We start from the raw sequence: 17,593 nt of genomic DNA on the forward strand, positions 1-17,593 counted from the left end.
TGAAGACACGTTCTGAAGGTGTACTTGTGGCTGGTATACACAGATATTTCCATGCCATGTGTGACATCAATGGATGAAATGTTTTTCATGCATTTTCTACCAAGTCAGTAGATCGTTTTCTCCATCTACAACGTCCTCGCTGAGGTAACAGTCCATTTCTATCTGTGCCTTCTCCTCCAGTCTGCAATTTGGCAAGTAGTTCATCCGTAATTCTGTGTTCTAAATGCGCATATCAGTCCATGATTACATTGCTCCACCCATCAAAAAGTATGGACATATACCACATCAGTCGTTGGTTATTGGACTGACGATTGTCAGTTGGAATATTTTTACATGTCGCCCAACCTTAGCCAGTGACTGTATAAACTGATGCAAACACAAAGATGAAGAGAGCACCAAGTTGGCTTCAGGTATCAAATCCACAATTTATTTCAAGTACAAAAGATAATGTTTACTCACTTGATTTAAAATACAACCTCAGCATATAGAAGAAATCAGTTTGTCATCATTTGCATGTCAGATACAAAGTAAAATATTGTGATTGTGAATAATCTGAACCACCTATACTCGTTACAATCAGTTTTGCGAATTCCGATTGCTTTACATCTTTCAGAGTCTTATTTCTGAAGTACCATCACTAGAGCGATCACACAGCTGAACAACACAACAAGAGCCCCTGCACACTTGTTTTGATTAGCATGGCCATAGAGTTGAATCTCTGGTATTGTGCTTCTAATGAAATCTGAGTAGCTGGTCAGCTTGGTATACACACCTGGCCTGTTTGCGTTAGCACAGCCAGTTCCAAAACTCACCACCCCAGCCTGAACCCAGGACCCGTTTACCATCTGACAAACAAGAGGTCCTCCTGAATCACCCTGAGAGAAGAGAGAGAGAGAGAGAGAGAGAGGGGGGGGGGGGGGGGGGGATCCAAAAGATTAATTCAGTAGTGCTTAAACAGAAGATTGCTCAAATCAGAGATTAGCTGACTACAGGAAAAAAAAGAAAAAGGGGGTAATCCAAAATATTTTTAATGCCACTTGTTGTTTTGTTAATGTAAACACAGCACAAACAGCTGATCCAACAGTACCTGGCAGGAGTCCTTGCCGCCCTCCTGGTATCCTGCACAGATCATGTCATACAAGATGTCCACCTGCTCCTTCGGGTCTGTTTGGTACATCTCCTGACATGAACTCTGGGAGATGATTGGCACCTGCACTTTCTGCAGAGTCCCGACTCCTGGCAGAGGGACTGAGGGGAATACGAGGACAGAGGATGAAGAACAAAAAGGATGGCGAGTGTTTGTGTCCAGTATAAATATAAAGCCTCGATCACAAAAATGAGCAAGTGTATGCACGATGCACTAAGGCCATAGGGATGAAATGTTATACATTTCTAAAATAATAGGTATCTGGTGATAAAAATGCTGTCCAAAAGTCATATGTATGCATGCAATGAATAAAGTCATGAATTTAGAAAGCCTTACTATTATCCCTGATGTTCCCCCAGCCAGTGACAGTGCACATCATGCCACTTGGGAACAGGGTGTCAGAGGTGGGTAAGCATACAGGACTGACATAATCTGACCAAGTAACAGGGCTGGCCAGTTCCACCAGCGCCACATCCTTTCCATTGTAAGGGTCAGTATAACCATATGGCACCACGATCTGTTTCACTTTATGTGAGGACTCGTATGGATTGAAGCTATTCTGCTGGTAGCGACCAACATAGAGAGTGTAAGAACTAACATCAGATGGACTGGGGGGAAAAAAGACAAAGAGACAATGAATTAAAGGCTAAACATTTACTTTACAAGCAGGTGTTCCCTGAAATGAGGACTGGTGAAAACAGAAACTTTAAAAAGTAGCAGTTCTGGGTTTAGGTTTCACAATTTTTGTCTATAAGATGGTTTTTGTATGCAAGAATGCTACATGTGGGTGAAAAACAACAACAACAACAAATCAAGCATAATCTGTTTTTAACTCATTCACTGCCATTGACGTCTATAGCCGTCAATTGCAGTGAATGAGTCAATGGGTTTAACTCATTCACTGCCAATGGCTGGCAGTGAATGAGTTAATGTCATTCTTTTTCAACAAATGAGAGGACACAAGAAAGACTTCCAAAAAGAAGAAGAAGAAGAAGAAGAAGAAACAGAAACAGGCCCATTTCTAAGAGGAAAGTGTTCTTACTTGGGGAAACAATGTGCTGCAGATAGAACCCAGTTTTCCGTGATCAGAGAGCCTCCACAGATATGACCATCAGGGTGTTTCTGTAACCAATGAGGATTTAGTGAGTAGAGTAATTCAAATCTACACTTTACAATTTAATACATGAAAATCTACTAAAAATCTAAGTTCCCAAGGCTTCACCTGTACATCCACCTGCCACGGCCACTCGCCTACTAACGAATCCAGCCCGCCCACAATCCTGTCCTGCATTAATGGTGGTCGTCCACATTCTTGGGCGTTAGAAGCCAAAATACCTAGAGGAGGGAAAGTATAGGTACACCACGGTAGCTGGACTTTTTTTTTTACTTATTATTATTTTTTAAATTAATGTTACTTAAAAAAAAATAAGAAGAAGAAAGAAAGAAAATGAAAGACTTCCTCAGCCAAGAACAGACAGCAGATATTTTTCAGGTGGGGAAGAAAAAAAAAATGGCGAGGGAAGCTAACGGGAACCTACTCACCTGTTACGAACCAGAAAACAGCAGAAAATCTCGGTATCACTAACATGATTCGATGTTTTCTATCACAAATGTAGTTCAACTACTACCGAGGCGGTTATCTCTCAATTATAAAACACTGTAAATATGTCCCAGCGTCCTCTATCATTAATCAAAGTCTCCAGCTGTGCAGTTAAGTCTTTAAAAAAAATTACATTTCTAATCGTCTAAGTCGCCCTCCCTGCTTAACGGCGTCAAAAAAAACAATCATAGGTTTCGGGTTTGACCAGTATCGTTGAGATTCCGAGTATTCGCTTTGCGCCTAATCGTCTGTCTACCTGTGTGCTCACCTACAGCCAACCGAAAGTCTTGCTCCCCCCCCCCTGAATCCGCCGGAACCAATAACGTTTACCGAATGGAAAACCCAACCAATCAGATTGTCCTCCCCTTATTTAGTTACAGGTATCAGGTTTTTTTTTCTTCCGCTTATTAAAGGTGTTCTTTGCATACCAAGAAATTTTAGTTGTTTACATTTTGCCTGTTGATGAAAGCCTGTTTTTGATTTGAATGCACTTTTGTTTCACTTCTGTATTTACTGGTAAAGAGGAGCAAGACTACTCCACTACTTGGTAACTGTTTTATTTGAGTTAATGTCATGTGAGCTGTGCTTTAATGTTCTTGCTATATATCCAGCTGCATTAGTATGAGTTGATTGTGTACTGTTTAGTGAAAATAACCGGTTTAATCTCATTATAACGTTATAATATAATATTCTTTTTATTCATATAAATTTACAGTTTCATATTAATACCTCAAAACTTTTCAAGAACTCCGAACATCACCATTGAGGCACATTCTAAAACGTTATTAGACCACCTCTCAATAAAACATAAAAACACAAATATTGAAGAAATCTGTCAAAATCTAGTTTAAAACTATAAATTATATTGTTATTTATTAGGCATCTGTCTATAGGCTACTCATTCAAATTTGTAAATTTGAAAATTCATGGCTAAAAACAATAATCATAGTTTAGCACTAAAAATATAATTTTATTTAAAGAGCCTGTCGACACTGGTGCTCTTTTTCCATTAGAAAAAAATAGAAAAAATATTTTGGTAATGACCAGGGGCCCGTTCTTCGTACCTCGCTAAGTAAGTTAGCTGGATTAGATTGTTGACGATTTCGCGTGATCCTGGATCGTTCGGTTCCCCGAAGCTCATCCGGGACTTGCTGTCATAGCAACAGAGCCGTAAGCGTAAACCTGCTCGGGAGCAGGTTTACTTTATGTAAACAGGATTAGATCGCGGGCACGCAGGTATGTCCGCTTCATTTATACGAAAGCAACAGCGATATTCCACCACTGTTTCACCATAAATAAATAATATCAATGTAACTGAAGATAATGCAGCACTTGATCCTTTTATTGATGTCACACAGATACATACAGGTCATTTCCTAAAAAAGGGAAATGTACTATTAACATTCTATTACATGTATGTGATTATTACAGATGTAAGTCATATTTCAGAGTAGTAATTGTAAATTACTTCGTGTAATCAAGATGAGAGACCACGGCTATAAAAGCGAAGGTGGATTTGGGAAGTCTGTCGCAGCCATGTCCTGTCCGTATACGCGAGCCACCCATTGCGGAAGGTGCAAGATTGATAAGGAGAGTTTTCAGAATTCAGCGTATATTGCGGGACAGACAGGATCCTTTAGCTCAGCGCGACAGTGTGCTCATTGAGAGATATCGATTTTCCCGTGAGGGTATTATTTAGGCCTACTTAACCAACTTGTTGACGAGGGGGTGCAGGACCACCACCTGTCTTTGTTTGCTCTGCCCTTTTCTTGGTTGCTGTTATAAACAAACAAACAGATTATTCCAGGGTCTCTTTCCAAGAGACGAAAAGCAATATAAGTGATAAATATTACCATTCTGTAGAATATTCTTATATTTCACTTTTACTTGTTCCCATGTTCTAGTGGGTCCTGTTGTGGCTCTAATGTGAAAGGGGATATAATATAACATATTATAATATAATATAATGTAATATAATATTGGATAATATAGTGTGATATGATAAATCTACCCTACCGCCTACTGGTGTTGGCCAGAGGGGCCGATGGCGCAATATGGCAGCCTGGCTTCTGTCAGTCTGCCCCAGGGCAGCTGTGGCTACAACCGTAGCTGCCTCCACCAGTGTGTGAATGTGAGAGTGACTGAATAGTGGCATTGTCATGCGCTTTGGGTGCCTTGAAAAGCGCTATATAAATCCACTCCATTATTATTGTTATTATTAAATTACTTACGAGTTTAATTTGTCAGCAACTTTCTGCCAGCCCTCTCTCCTTGCTTTTGCAGCCTTTGCAGTGTTCCCTTGCGTTCTGATTAAACTCTGAAACTCCTGAAATCCCTCACTCAGGAGTTCTTGCTCTGCTGCCGAAAAATACCGAGCGCGCTCCTTCGACATTTTCGCCGACCAATCAGAGGGTTGCCGATCAATGTTTCCACTATCGATGCGTAGCCCCTTTTACGACACCCAGTGATCTCACATTACTTCATCCAGCCGTACTAATCGTCAACAGCAGGTGTGTTCGGAGAACCGGATTAGCGAGCTCACGGTTAGCGCGATGATTTGGTCTTGGATGTGTCATTTGATCTTGGATGTAATAAGCCACGTACGAAGAACGGGCCCCAGTACTATTAATTTAGGGCAGCAGTGGTATAAAAGTTGTGTTGGGCAGTGGTCTAATCTGCCTCTGCATTAACATTGCGCGTAGTAATTAATAAGCCTTTCATTTGAACCCAGTATTGTTATGCCTATAAACACTCCATGCGACTGTTAGCAAAGTTAACCATAAAATATTTTATTGACTAATTTTATAAAACTGACAATACTGCACACATTCTAAAAAGCCCCTGTGTGATTCAGCTGCACCTATATTGCCCTCATGCTTATATTATGTGTTTATAGATCAAAAGGATCATAGTCCATATCTGCTTAACAGGTGTGCAAGGGACACACAACCAGGGTCAAGCATGCACTAAATTGGACAAATAGTCTTTCTGTTGTTTCCCCCATAACATTATTAGAGGATTACATCTTATTGTCAAACTTGTAAACATCACCTCAGCTGATTTTGTTTTTACATGTTGGCCACACATGTGGTCTGTGGTAATCCTATTTTTCTTTACATGACACCAAATGTTTATTCCTTCTGTCTGTCTATAAAGCTGTCTGTCTTTCTCTCTTTTTTGCCTTTCTCTTTTTCCTCTCTTCCCTGCCTGTGTCTCTCCCTCCCTCCCTCCCTGCCCCAGGCAGTGTGTCTAGTTTCACAGAGCAATTGAAGGTGACAGGGACAGAGAGAGAGGGAGAGGGAGGGAGGGACAGAGGGAGGACACATCACAGTATCGCCCGAGGCTACACAACAGTAGAGGAAGAGCGAGAGATGGAGGGACAAAGAGAAAAGAGAGGGGAGACTCACGAAAGTACTCATAGGGAATTCCATACGCAGGTAATGGGAAAATGAAGTTACACACACACAAAAAGAAAAGAGTTGAAATGAGTGCGTGTGAGTGTGTGCCTCACTTGTGTTTGCCTCCAGGACACCCGATATCCCCTTTTTACCACTAACAGGCTCTTTTTTCTGTCTTTCCTTTTTTTTTGAGCACGAGCGATTCCTCTCTGCTCCTCTCACTCATAATATATGAACACATTATTGGATCCAGTCAGTAAGAGCAATTATAATGCACTCCCGTTTGTTTTTATTTTAACAACTTGATGAATATTTGTCGTGGCATTGTAACCATGGTGACTGCCTCCACCTCCACTGCCCCCACCCCTTCCCTCCCCTCCCGGCCCAGTCCACCTCCCCTTCCCCATCCCCCCTTCAGCGCTGAAAAAGCAAGGGATGGCGAGAGAGAGAGGGAGAGAGAGAGCGGGAGAGAGAGGTGACAGGAATGAACTAACAAGATGCACTAAAAAAATGCATGTCCCGGAGCTACATGAATCTTTGCAGTGAAGCACGCGCCGTCACACACACGCACAGAGACTCAAACACACACACACACACACACACACACACACACACACACACACACACACACACATTACTCCAGTCGGCACATAGGGATCACATAGGTTAAGCCACATTCCAACAACTGGAACACAATAAGATGCAACAATGATTTCAGAATACAGGAAAAAAACAAAAGGTTAACAAGCTAAAAAAAAGACAAGAGGGTGGGGCAAATGTGTGTGTGTGTGTGTGTAATGTGTTAATGCTATATTTTTGGGTCCAGTTTTAAATCAGCTGAGCAGTTTTTGTTACTCAACACTCTTTCACTTATTCCCTGATTTCTGTATTCACTATTAGTATTTTTTGTTACTACATTTTTAGGAACTTCTTTTTCGATTTTGTTTTTTTTGCACAAGCTCTACAGTTTGGTTCCCCTTGTTCTCCTATTACAGTAAAATGACTTCCTCTGAAAATTATTATTTTACATGAAACGTGATAAACATACTTGTTCTGTATAAGATTGCCCGAAAGCTTAACCATGCACTGATTTAACTTCTTAAAAGCACATAAAGTAGCTTAAACCAACTAAAGATTCAAAGTACTTATTGTCATGTGTGCAAAGAAAAGCATTTCTCTGTACAATGAAATTATTTCTCTGCTGTCCACACACAGATGCCGGTTAATATGTACTAATAGATGTATAAATAAATAAATGGAGACAAAAAATGAAGTATTAAATAGATTTATGAAATAGCATGAAATAGATAAAGTCTCATTTGAATCAACTGTAAAAAGCTTTTTTTAAAACAATGTAATCACACAATATGCATTATGTATGAGTAGTTGTGAAATTTATCTATTCTGTATTATAAAAACTAATATTCGTGCTTAAAGTACGTCATGCTGTTATTCCTGTCAGGGTGAGGGTTTCTTTTAAGAAGTATTCAATATTTTTTTCTTAATTAAAGTGTCTAAACGTTTCTTCCACCACTGTTCTTCCTTGTTTTTTTACCTTTGAACTTGTCAAGTCTTTTTCTTTTCTCCGAGGCACGTCTTGGAGGAAAGTAACAGAGAAAGAGGGAGGTGCAGGGAGGGGGGCTTGGATGAAGCAATGGGGGCAGCGGCGAAAGAATAGCAGAGTATGAAAGAGAGAGGGAGCGACAGAGAGAAAGGGAGCGCAAAGTCTTGTCAACCGGAAATAAAACAAGCTGGCACCCTCCCCATCCCCAAGCCCCTACACCCACCCCAAAGTCACATACTTCTTCTTCACTCTCTCCATCTCTCTCCTCTGCCTCTCTGCTCCCATCTTTCATCGCTCTCTTCTCCTTTCTTCCGTTGCAAAGAGATATATTTAAACCCTGATTCTTCTCTGTTCTCGGGCTTCAACTCTACCGTGTACCGTCATACCTGCGTCATTACTTACACCTAAACTCAGACCTTGTGTGTCTATCGCCAAGGGTTTCAGTATGGTGCTCCTTTAACCCACTGTGGGGCCACACGCTGCCTTTGTTCATTGTCCCATAGCTGTAAGCTCTGCGTGTTATAGCAGAGGAACAATACCTCTGTGGTCAGGGAACAATACCTGGGTGTTCTCCCAAAAGCTGGAATTCAAACCACCTGGCCATCTGCAGCATCTAAACAGGCCCGAAACACCAGTGTAAAGATTTAAAAACTTTGGTTGTCTGATATCAAATAGCTGCTTTTGAAAGCTTTTGACTGTATAGCTGGACTCAGTTAGTTAATTAGATCACAGGCAGGTAAAACAAACCAGAAATTATTTGATACCTGAGTCATCATTTAAGATGAGAAATGAGAATATTTAAACCTGATACACGAAGGGATCCTGAATTGTAAAATCTATTTCTTCTGAAATTATAACTAAAAATGAAAACTAAAGAAAGTTATGTAAACATGTTTCCTAATTATTTTCTTTCTTTGAAAATCCTACAAATGATAATGCAGGCGAGTCGCCGCTGTAGGCCAAAGTAAAAGATAATTAACTGAATAAATTAGTGAATGGTTTTGTTAAACAGCATTTTAACTTGCTTTATAGCGTGACATGTTTATGTTCTAAAAATACATTATCATAAAACTATGACATTTTTGTCTTAAAAGGGAAATTTCATAGTTTTATAAAATGATAAAATGACGAATGAATATACAGATCATTTAAAACAGACTATCTGTTGTTTTAATTTAGATTTCCAGAAAAACAAATGTACATTTATCCCAAAGGTTTAAATATCAGTGAATAAATAAATAATAATGAGCTTAATAATAATAGCTAAAATAGCGTATTTATAGGTTGCAAATGAACTTTTTTCCTTAATTATATCTGGTCATAAAGAATATTTTTGTATCTAATGAGATTTGTAGTAAAATGATTGCTCATCCTTCCTCAATCCAGCTTCTTAGACAAGCTGGAAGAAAATAAAATGTAATGTTAACCTTAATATTACACAATAGACAGAAACATTTTGCTTGCTTACTTGTTATATTTATGTTTTTTTTTTAATTAAGTAACATGCTTGACATATTTTCAGCAGTTCAAATTGATGACTCTGTATTAAAATATGTATTATTAAGCCTATGGCCCTAACACCTGTCCCTAAGTAATTTCATTGCATACATTAATTCACATCATTTTCACGATGATGTAAAGTCTTATTCCCCAACAATCATCATGATTCCCAATTATCTTGTAGTCACTGAATCTTCTCATGCCTACAAGACTCTGCAGTAGCAGCAGGACAGCAGGTACATATAGATATGTCAAAGCTTTATCAAAGTTTTGTCAATCACATCATTTAAACATCTATAAACAAGAATCAGTACAAATTAGGCCCCGCTAGTTAGGACAGCAAGTTTAATTATGTTACGTGTCTGATTGCTAGACACTTGACAGCTGGTTGTACTTAATATTTATGTGTAATTTATGGCTAAAATTGAATTCCATCATCTATTCATCAGCCACTATCGTTCCATTATCTGTGCTTTATGCTCTAGTCTCTCGGCCTCCCCTCCTCCTCTTGCTGGCATTAAGTTCAAACTTGACACTGATGTTGACTCACTTTGTCACCCCTCGGTGGCTCTCTCTCTCTCTCTCTCTCGCTCGCTTTCTCTCTCTCTCTCTCTCTCCCCATCGCTCGGAGGACAAGAGTGCCCGCAGACGCATTTCTCTCCAGAGCCCCCCCTTTCACTCTTTCACTTGCTCTCACCCTGTCTAACTCTCTCCATCTCTCTCCTACTCTCCTCTTTCCACACACACACGCACATCTACACACACACGGTATTGTCAACAAAGCTGGAGAACAAGGGACGTTGGGGGACCAGGGGAATAGAGGTCCACGGAGGAGGCGAGTAACACACACAGGACCCCCTCATCATTTCATCTGGACGCTTGGTAAGTTTGAAGAAATTGTGCTGTGTGTTTCGTTTGGTTGCTTCTTTAATTGCCGGTTTATCGCGGGCTATGGGGTCAGCATCGTCACCACTGATATTTATTTAAAAGATTTCTGGACTTTATATTTAAATTGTCATCCCTGTGCACCCTGATCTAACGGAATCACATTTGACCTTTGACATTTTATTACGGCTGTAGTTTGTAAGATGTGGCTCCGTAATGACATACCTTTACCCTTCTTGTATAACTCTCCAATGAGGAAATCTTCCCACCTCAAACATAAACCAACAGGAAAAGAGAGCAGGGTTTTTTTTTTGTGTTTCTTTTGTTTTAACTCTGAGCTGGGTAAATATTTATTTAAGCTGATAACACTGATAAATGAAATACGTTTGCACTTTATCTTTCACAGTGACCATTAACCATGAGTTTGTTTTGGATGCTTTATGGCTGATCTTGCTCGCAAAGCCGCTGTACAGTATGTGATTGCCTGTTTTTTGGCTGCACAGACTTGCGAACATGTTTTGGTTTACTGGGGGGGGGAAAGGAGCTGAAAGCAAGTAACACCACAAATGTACTGCCTTTCAGAGTGGTTTCTAATGTACTTCATCTCCCTCTGGTATACTAGCCTAGCAATGTATAACACACACTCGTTACGACAGCGAGCATGTAACTAACTCCATTTCTGCCTGTCATCATGAGGCTAATTCACTACAATGCCAACCATGTGTGAATTCATGCGATATGAACCCCTCCTCCTTCTTCTTCTTCCTCTTCTTCTCCTCTTTTCCCCTACCCCTAAACCTTGCCTCCCCACCCCACCTTAGGAGGTACGATTTGGAGGATTGAAGAAGGGAGAGAGGAGCCAAGGTGCCAGTAAACAGGGTCAAACACGCACGCAGGACGGGACTCTTTTATTTCTCTTCATGGTGGTTTGGACACTCGTATTATGTATGAGAAGTTAACCATGCTGAACCTACAGAGCAGCTCTAACTGGAGTGGGCCTAACAACTGGTACCATGATCCCACCGCCATCCAGACGCAACATAGCACAGGTGAGAGGACATTTTCTGTCTCACTAGATCATAACACAGCCCTCACAGATCACAAGGAATATGTCTTTGATTTTAAACCACTTTCAAAGTCGTTTCGTGGCTACATCACCAGCCTTTACGATCTTAAAATATGAGACACACACCCATGTAACACACATCTCTTTTGTCACCTTCATTGCTGCCAGTGTCTGAGGGATGTCTGCTGGACACGGAGGGCAGCATGGGAGCCGAGGCAGGGGGGGGTGGAGCGGGCAGGGTAGGAGGAGGAGTCCCCGTGGAGCGGGATGAGGGCGAGGAGTCTCAGCTGAGGCTGCAGCTCAAGAGGAAGCTGCAGAGGAACAGGACCAGCTTTACGCAGGAGCAGATCGAGGCTCTGGAGAAAGGTCAGGCCATGCAAGCACGCACAGCACTCTCCTTGCAGCCAATCGCTGCTCTCCACTGGTGCGAGCCAGACCAGAGCGTGTCATGACACAGCTTGTCTTGCTGCTTTCCCCCCCCCTGACAACACCTTTTCTATTGGATTATATTTGTTACACCTTGTTTGCAGGAGTTTCTTAAATGGCTGTGGGGAGGGGGGGGATGCAAATGAGAAAAATCAAAAATCATCCCGTGTATATTTTGGAAGGACATCATCTTTATCAGAGCCTGCAGATGAGAATAAACATTACCAGATGCAAATTATCCACAATCCTCACTCCACAAATATTCCCGATCTGGTCCAGAATAGCCTCCAGGGACATGTAAAGCAGAGGTTTGATAATGCGTGTTTGCCGCGTTTGTATTATGCAGCGAGATCTGGCCCTCGTAGCCCCGATACCCTCTGAGAGGGATCAGAAAGCCACCCTTGACTGGATATGGCTGCAAAGGGCCCTTGAGCTAAATAAGGACGCAATGTCCACTGTGCAGCCGAGTGGAAATGTATCACTGTGGTCACTCTGTGCAAATGACATTAATGAGGTACACTGACCTCACTGCACAGCCAAGGCACAATAACAATCATGTGTTGACACGGACGCCAATTATAACCAAGCCAATTATAACAATTTGCAAGACTCAATTTGCAAATGTATCATTATTTTTGCTAAATAAGTATTCATTAAGTATTTCAGATCATTTACTGACTTTTCGGGTTTCGGTTTCTCTCTTGACATTTTACTAAAACATTTGAACGGAAACAGTTCAGACTATAAAGACAACTAGATCTGAAACTTCAGAGTTCATCAGGATGAATCAGACTGCCGCTTACAGGGTCAGGCACATTCGCGTTTCGACTTGTCAACAACAAAAATGTCAGCAGTTTGTCACCTAGAAATGAACTCCTTTGATGCTCTGAAAGTGAAACTCTCACTAATACGAAGTGTCTGGTTTCAAGCTACACCATTTGTTAGACACCTTGTAGTAAGTCACTTTATATGCAAATAAGTGACAAACAATGCAATTTTCCAATACTAATTAAGAAAAACAATAACCTTCAAGGATTTTTCTTCAGTTTACTTTTACTCAGCCTTCTGTGAAATAAAGTGCTTAGACAGCTTCTCAACTTGAATCCTTTCATATGAACTTTCTGCGTGTTCCATAATCATAAATATTTTATACAAAGTGCAACAGATAAATATTTCAAAAATGGTTGTAAGGCTACAGCTCAGCATCCTGGATTTATATGTTCCAAAGAAGGATAATTAGTAATGCTGATATTAAGCAGTAATTACCCAATATGTAGTTGGTTGATTTCTGCTAAAATGACTCTATAAAAGTCAATTTTTGCTTAATTCTAATTCAGACTAAATTATATGATGGTTCCAAAATAGGTGAAGAGCATGCCAGGCTTAGGACTCACTTTGTGTGTTTGATGATGCTTTATATCTTCCGCAGAGTTTGAAAGGACGCATTACCCAGATGTTTTTGCAAGGGAGAGATTAGCGAACAAGATCGATTTACCTGAGGCCAGGATACAGGTGAGAAAGCTCTCAGTCCTCCTCTACAGTCCCATTTATTTGTTAGGCCTAACCTGTAACAGAATCCAAATATATAGACCAATGTAGCTGTTAACAACAAGACAAACGGGTGCAACGGGACTCTTTGATTGGCAGGTGTGGTTTTCAAACCGAAGAGCCAAGTGGAGGAGAGAGGAGAAGCTGCGCAATCAGCGGAGGTCAGGCGGTGTGACTTCTTGCTCGCAGAGCCAAGCCCCCCTGAGCACTTCCTTCAACACGTCTGTCTATCATCAGCAGCACAGCAGCAGTTCAGGTGTGTTTGTTGACTTAACTCATACAGCACACGAGGAGCCTGAAAGCAAGACTTTACCTATTCTCTCAATAATTTATGTATTTGGTGACAGGAATATTTTAGTAGTTTATAATTACCAGCCTCAGAGCTCCCTCTGCTTGACATTTGCAGGCTGGCAAACCATTAGAGGTTCTCCATTAGAGCGCATCTATATTAAAACATTTCCACTGCGAGATGCTTGTGCGTAAATTTGTGCGCACATGCTCACTGTGCGTGCACCCTGTGTGTCTCGCTCTCTTCCTCTCTCTCTCTCCAGGGTCCATGTTGAGTCAGGCTGAGTCGTCCCTGCCCAGCTACAGCTCCCTGTCAGTTTTCTCATCTGGAGTCCAGGTTGGAAATTCATCATTCGTCATTCATCATTTATCATCAGCACCTTCCTAACTACATCACATTCATCATAACAGATCAGAACCTGTTTATTATCACTTCTAGGCTCTGAAATTCATATTAATCAAAGTTAATAAATGATTCTGCAGCTGATAATAAAACGTGGTCACAGCAGTATTCTTTAATATTAGAGACATATGGTTTGAAAGACCTTTAAATTGATTGATTTTTTTAAACTGATGAACGATTGTGACATCGTGTGAATGAATATGAATTACATTAGGGTTGTTTTTTGCTTCTCTCAAATTTTGACTGACATAATGCCATAATTTGGACATTTTTACAGTCAAATAGATCCAGTCAGTTCTTAATAAGGTTCTTATAGATGTGGCTTCAAGCAAAGCACCCAATACACGAAACTGGAGATGTACACTTGTTTTTCTGACAACTTATAGCTCCTTCTTATCAGCCAAACTTTATTAATCATATTTTTCAACCACTGAATTCCAAATTCATTTTGCATTGAACATTTCTAGGGATTGAAGAGTAACGCAATTTCTATTCTCCGTATGTCCTGTACATGTGGCAGAATCGACAAATAAAGTTGACTTTGACTTTGACTTTGACTTTGATTTCTCCTGTGGAAAATGCAAAGGGTGTGTCAGGTTGAAGGCCTTGGCAGACTTTGGCATTGTTCTGAAAGCTGGAAGGTTTGCAATATTGTATAAAAGCCTTTGAACAAAAGGTTTGTTATAGAATATGAAATGGTTTTTTAACGAAAATGCAGTTTGCTTTCACATTCTTTGTCAGGAGCCTGCAGCTAATCCCCACTTTGAGGGATGTAGGATGCGCAGCTCTGTGGGTTTCCAGTGGATTGTAATTCATGTGTGCCAGAGCCTCAACAATAATGCATTAGAAATGTCTTCCCGGTCTGATTTCTGAAAATATTATCATCGCAACGTTTAAATCTTTAAAAAGATTTGAAAGAAAACCTTGACTCTTTTTGCATCTGCAGTATTAAACAAAAGCGTGACGCTGCTGTTGCCGCCGCGCTGAACCACAATCCGACCATACCACAAGCCTCTAGCACCTCCGTGTGGTTAAACCCAAACCATGTTGCTGTAACTGTTTTAGTGCTACATGGTCTAGTACAGCGGTCCCCAATCGCCGGGCCTCGGACCGGTACCGGTCCGTGAGTCTTTTGGTACCGGGCCGCGAGAGTTGAGGCTCAGGTGTCAAATGTATAGTTTTCAGGGTTTTTATCGGTTTTCAGCATTATTTTGTTATCGTTTTTATCGTTTACTCTGTTTTCCTGGGTCTTTTCACGTGTGTTATGAATAAATCTTCTTTTTTTCGGTACCGGTACTAGTTTTATTTTGTTGTATTTATCCGCGACACCTTAAAGGCCGGTCCATGAAAATATTGTCGGGCATAAACCGGTCCGTGGCGCAAAAAAGGTTGGCGACCGCTGGTCTAGTAGACAGCAATGATTCTGCTCTTAAAAGTAGACTTGTATGTAATGCGTACCAACATCTTTCTCCACTCCTGTGTCCGCTCTCAGTCAATTCCTCCCCAGTCGGCCTCCTCCTACTCCTGCATGTTACCTCCATCTCCTTCTGCACCACGCAGCTTTGACTCATCAGCGTACTCCTCCCCTCATCTGCAGTCTCCACCCTCGGCCAACTCCAACACGGGTGAGCGTCTATTAGCATCACTTTGTTATTTGCTTTATTTCTATCTGTGATTTCTGTCTGACTCTTTACGCTTCTGACTGTTTTTCTCCTCTATTCAGGGCTCATATCGCCTGGGGTGTCAGTGCCAGTCCAGGTCCCAGGAACTGAGCCGCAGAGCATGAGTCAGAGCCTGGGTCAGTACTGGGCCAGATTACAGTGAACAACAGACAATCGTTGCCAATCAGCACGACGAGAGAAGAAGAAGGAAAAAAAGGGCATGTAAAATAAAACGAGTGCGAAGAAAAGAATATAAGCAAGCACAGGGCTGAGCTATAGAGGGGCCTCGAAGGGGTTGCAGACCCCAAAAATGCATTAAATGTTTACAAATTCAGCCAAGAGCAGCTTTGGTTGCACTTAACAGTACTCCGGCTGTACTGGTGTTATCTTAGTATTATCAGGTTGCACTTTTGGATAGTATGTGTACATAGCGCTGAAGTCAGGGTTAGGTATAGGATCAGTCTGAGGTGTGTTTAGGATTAGAGTCAGGATTAAATCAGGGTTTAATGTAGCATTTGATATTTAAGACTTAGCTTTGAAACCTTCCAAAATTCCATTACACAGTCTGGTTTTTTCTTTTATAAGTATATATGATCCAAGCCAAAGCACTAAAAAGAACAAAGAGGAAAATACTGGTCTTCCTAAAGCTCAATACACATTTCCGAAAAAAAAAAGTGTTTACATTTTAGAATTATGTTGCAAAAATGTTGTTTATTCTGTTCAGTTTAATTAAATAGTGCCAGTTGACAGCAGAAGCCATCTCAAGGGGTTTTATGTTGTAAGGTGATGACCCTACAATATTCGCAAGAGGACTATCGATTTAACAGCAAAACTTGCTTTTAACCTCCAGCGAAACCATCCTCCCAGAGGTCAACCATCCACCACAAGCACTCGGATCGTTTATCAAAAAAGGGTGCAGGAGATTGCTTTGAGTTTTAAATTATACCTGACTTTACTTCTACCCTTCAGCTTTAAGATCAATCCTTAAGGCCAGCGTATGTCAGGTGTATTGTGAAGTGTAACCACAGTTTCTTGTTACTTGAGCAGCTCAAAGATATTGTGATAGCTAGCTTGTTCGCTAAGCATAAGCTGTGTGAGGCTACTGTGAAGATTTTAGACTTGCTTACAGCAATCACTTGTACTGAAACTAAAAACAAAAAAACAAAAAAACAAAACATACCATAACAAGTGTAAATCCTGCCTCTCCTGCCAGCAACATTACACTGAGACCACATATTTTTGTACAGACATCTGTGTATGATGAAGATAAGTGTGAAATATTGTCGGATGTTATTGGAGGGAAGAATGTAGCATGCTGTAGGCTCATTCACTCTCAAAGCACAAGTTTGATTAGTAATGCTGATGTCAGTACTGGCTGATCATAAAATCAGTCTACACAATAATAAAAATGGCATTAGCAGATTTTTGGGGGGCAAACTGTAAATCAGCTACATTTTGTCTCTATTCTATATGCTGTGGATGTAATCTTTTTATTCAATCAATCAAGAAATCAGAAGCAATTCCATAACAAAGTTTGCAGTGATATATACACGATACACCACATCATAAATATTTATTAGCCTATGACAATCAGTACAAAAACATAGTGCAAACACTCAAAAGACAATCAAAGCTGGAAGTAGAGGTAAATAACTGTGAAGTTAATGCAACACTGTCAATACAACAGCAATGGCTTTAACAAATGTGCATGACCAAAACAAGCTGCTACAGACAATCAGCTCCTATCAGAAATGAAATCAAGTATTGTACAAAAAGCTGTTGCTGTAATCTGCAGAGTTTGAACCTCTGCTCACTTTCCTCTGACTATTGGTTTTATTGATGCATCTCATACGAAATGTCTTTCGGCCCTTATTTATTTGTGTTTTCACTCGTTCACACAAGTCCTTTGTGTTGTTTTTGTTGTTGTGTGTTGTGTTAGTACTGTATAGCTACCAAGAGTCAACCCTTTTGTGAAGGCCTTGGATCCCTTTAATGAAAATTAAACTGTGTGTAATGAATCATTAAAGGTCTGCATTTGTGACATTGTTTTGCACTTGCATGGTTTCACAAGTTTTAAAAGAAAAGGATAATAGTGATGTGTATGTAG

At 40.6% G+C, this 17,593-nt stretch overlaps 2 protein-coding genes across 3 annotated transcripts; one reads left to right on the forward strand and one right to left on the reverse strand.

Moving 5' to 3' along the window:
- Positions 1 to 413: 413 nt before the first annotated feature.
- On the reverse strand, positions 414 to 3,022 carry LOC309712322 (serine protease 27). Its single transcript, XM_082543039.1, has 6 exons — positions 2,690 to 3,022; positions 2,370 to 2,482; positions 2,190 to 2,269; positions 1,484 to 1,755; positions 1,088 to 1,248; positions 414 to 875 (listed from the first exon to the last, which is right to left on the reverse strand). Exons 1-6 carry the CDS (start codon positions 2,733 to 2,735, stop codon positions 618 to 620), a joined length of 930 nt encoding a protein of 309 aa, XP_082399165.1. The 5' UTR covers positions 2,736 to 3,022; the 3' UTR covers positions 414 to 617.
- A 176-nt stretch (positions 3,023 to 3,198) lies between these two features.
- pax10 (paired box 10) lies at positions 3,199 to 17,527 on the forward strand. Of its 2 annotated transcripts, XM_082543043.1 has the most exons (10): positions 3,199 to 3,294; positions 5,988 to 6,184; positions 9,993 to 10,091; positions 10,916 to 11,143; positions 11,329 to 11,526; positions 13,016 to 13,098; positions 13,234 to 13,390; positions 13,686 to 13,759; positions 15,318 to 15,450; positions 15,549 to 17,527. In XM_082543043.1, exons 4-10 carry the CDS (start codon positions 11,038 to 11,040, stop codon positions 15,647 to 15,649), a joined length of 852 nt encoding a protein of 283 aa, XP_082399169.1. In that variant the 5' UTR covers positions 3,199 to 3,294; positions 5,988 to 6,184; positions 9,993 to 10,091; positions 10,916 to 11,037; the 3' UTR covers positions 15,650 to 17,527. The 2 variants fall into 2 exon arrangements, with proteins under 2 accessions (XP_082399169.1, XP_082399168.1); XM_082543042.1 differs by lacking the exons at positions 3,199 to 3,294; positions 5,988 to 6,184 and having other exon boundaries at positions 9,180 to 10,091.
- Positions 17,528 to 17,593: the final 66 nt, after the last annotated feature.

Source organism: Aulonocara stuartgranti, assembly GCF_965226115.1.
Source record: "Aulonocara stuartgranti genome assembly, chromosome: 8".
NCBI lineage: Eukaryota > Metazoa > Chordata > Actinopteri > Cichliformes > Cichlidae > Aulonocara > Aulonocara stuartgranti.

Bases quoted from the DNA above. Each gene is read 5' to 3' on its own strand.
- LOC309712322 (XM_082543039.1), bottom strand. From the start codon at position 2,735: ATGTTAGTGATACCGAGATTTTCTGCTGTTTTCTGGTTCGTAACAG. The intron at 1,756-2,189 runs GTAAGAACACTT...TTTTCCCCCCAG, and splicing joins GCAGCACATTGTTTCCCCAA to TCCATCTGATGTTAGTTCTT. The intron at 876-1,087 runs GTACTGTTGGAT...CTCTTCTCTCAG, and splicing joins GCGGCAAGGACTCCTGCCAG to GGTGATTCAGGAGGACCTCT.
- pax10 (XM_082543043.1), top strand. From the start codon at position 11,038: ATGTATGAGAAGTTAACCATGCTGAACCTACAGAGCAGCTCTAACTGG. The intron at 11,527-13,015 runs GTCAGGCCATGC...TATCTTCCGCAG, and splicing joins GATCGAGGCTCTGGAGAAAG to AGTTTGAAAGGACGCATTAC. The intron at 15,451-15,548 runs GTGAGCGTCTAT...TCCTCTATTCAG, and splicing joins CTCGGCCAACTCCAACACGG to GGCTCATATCGCCTGGGGTG.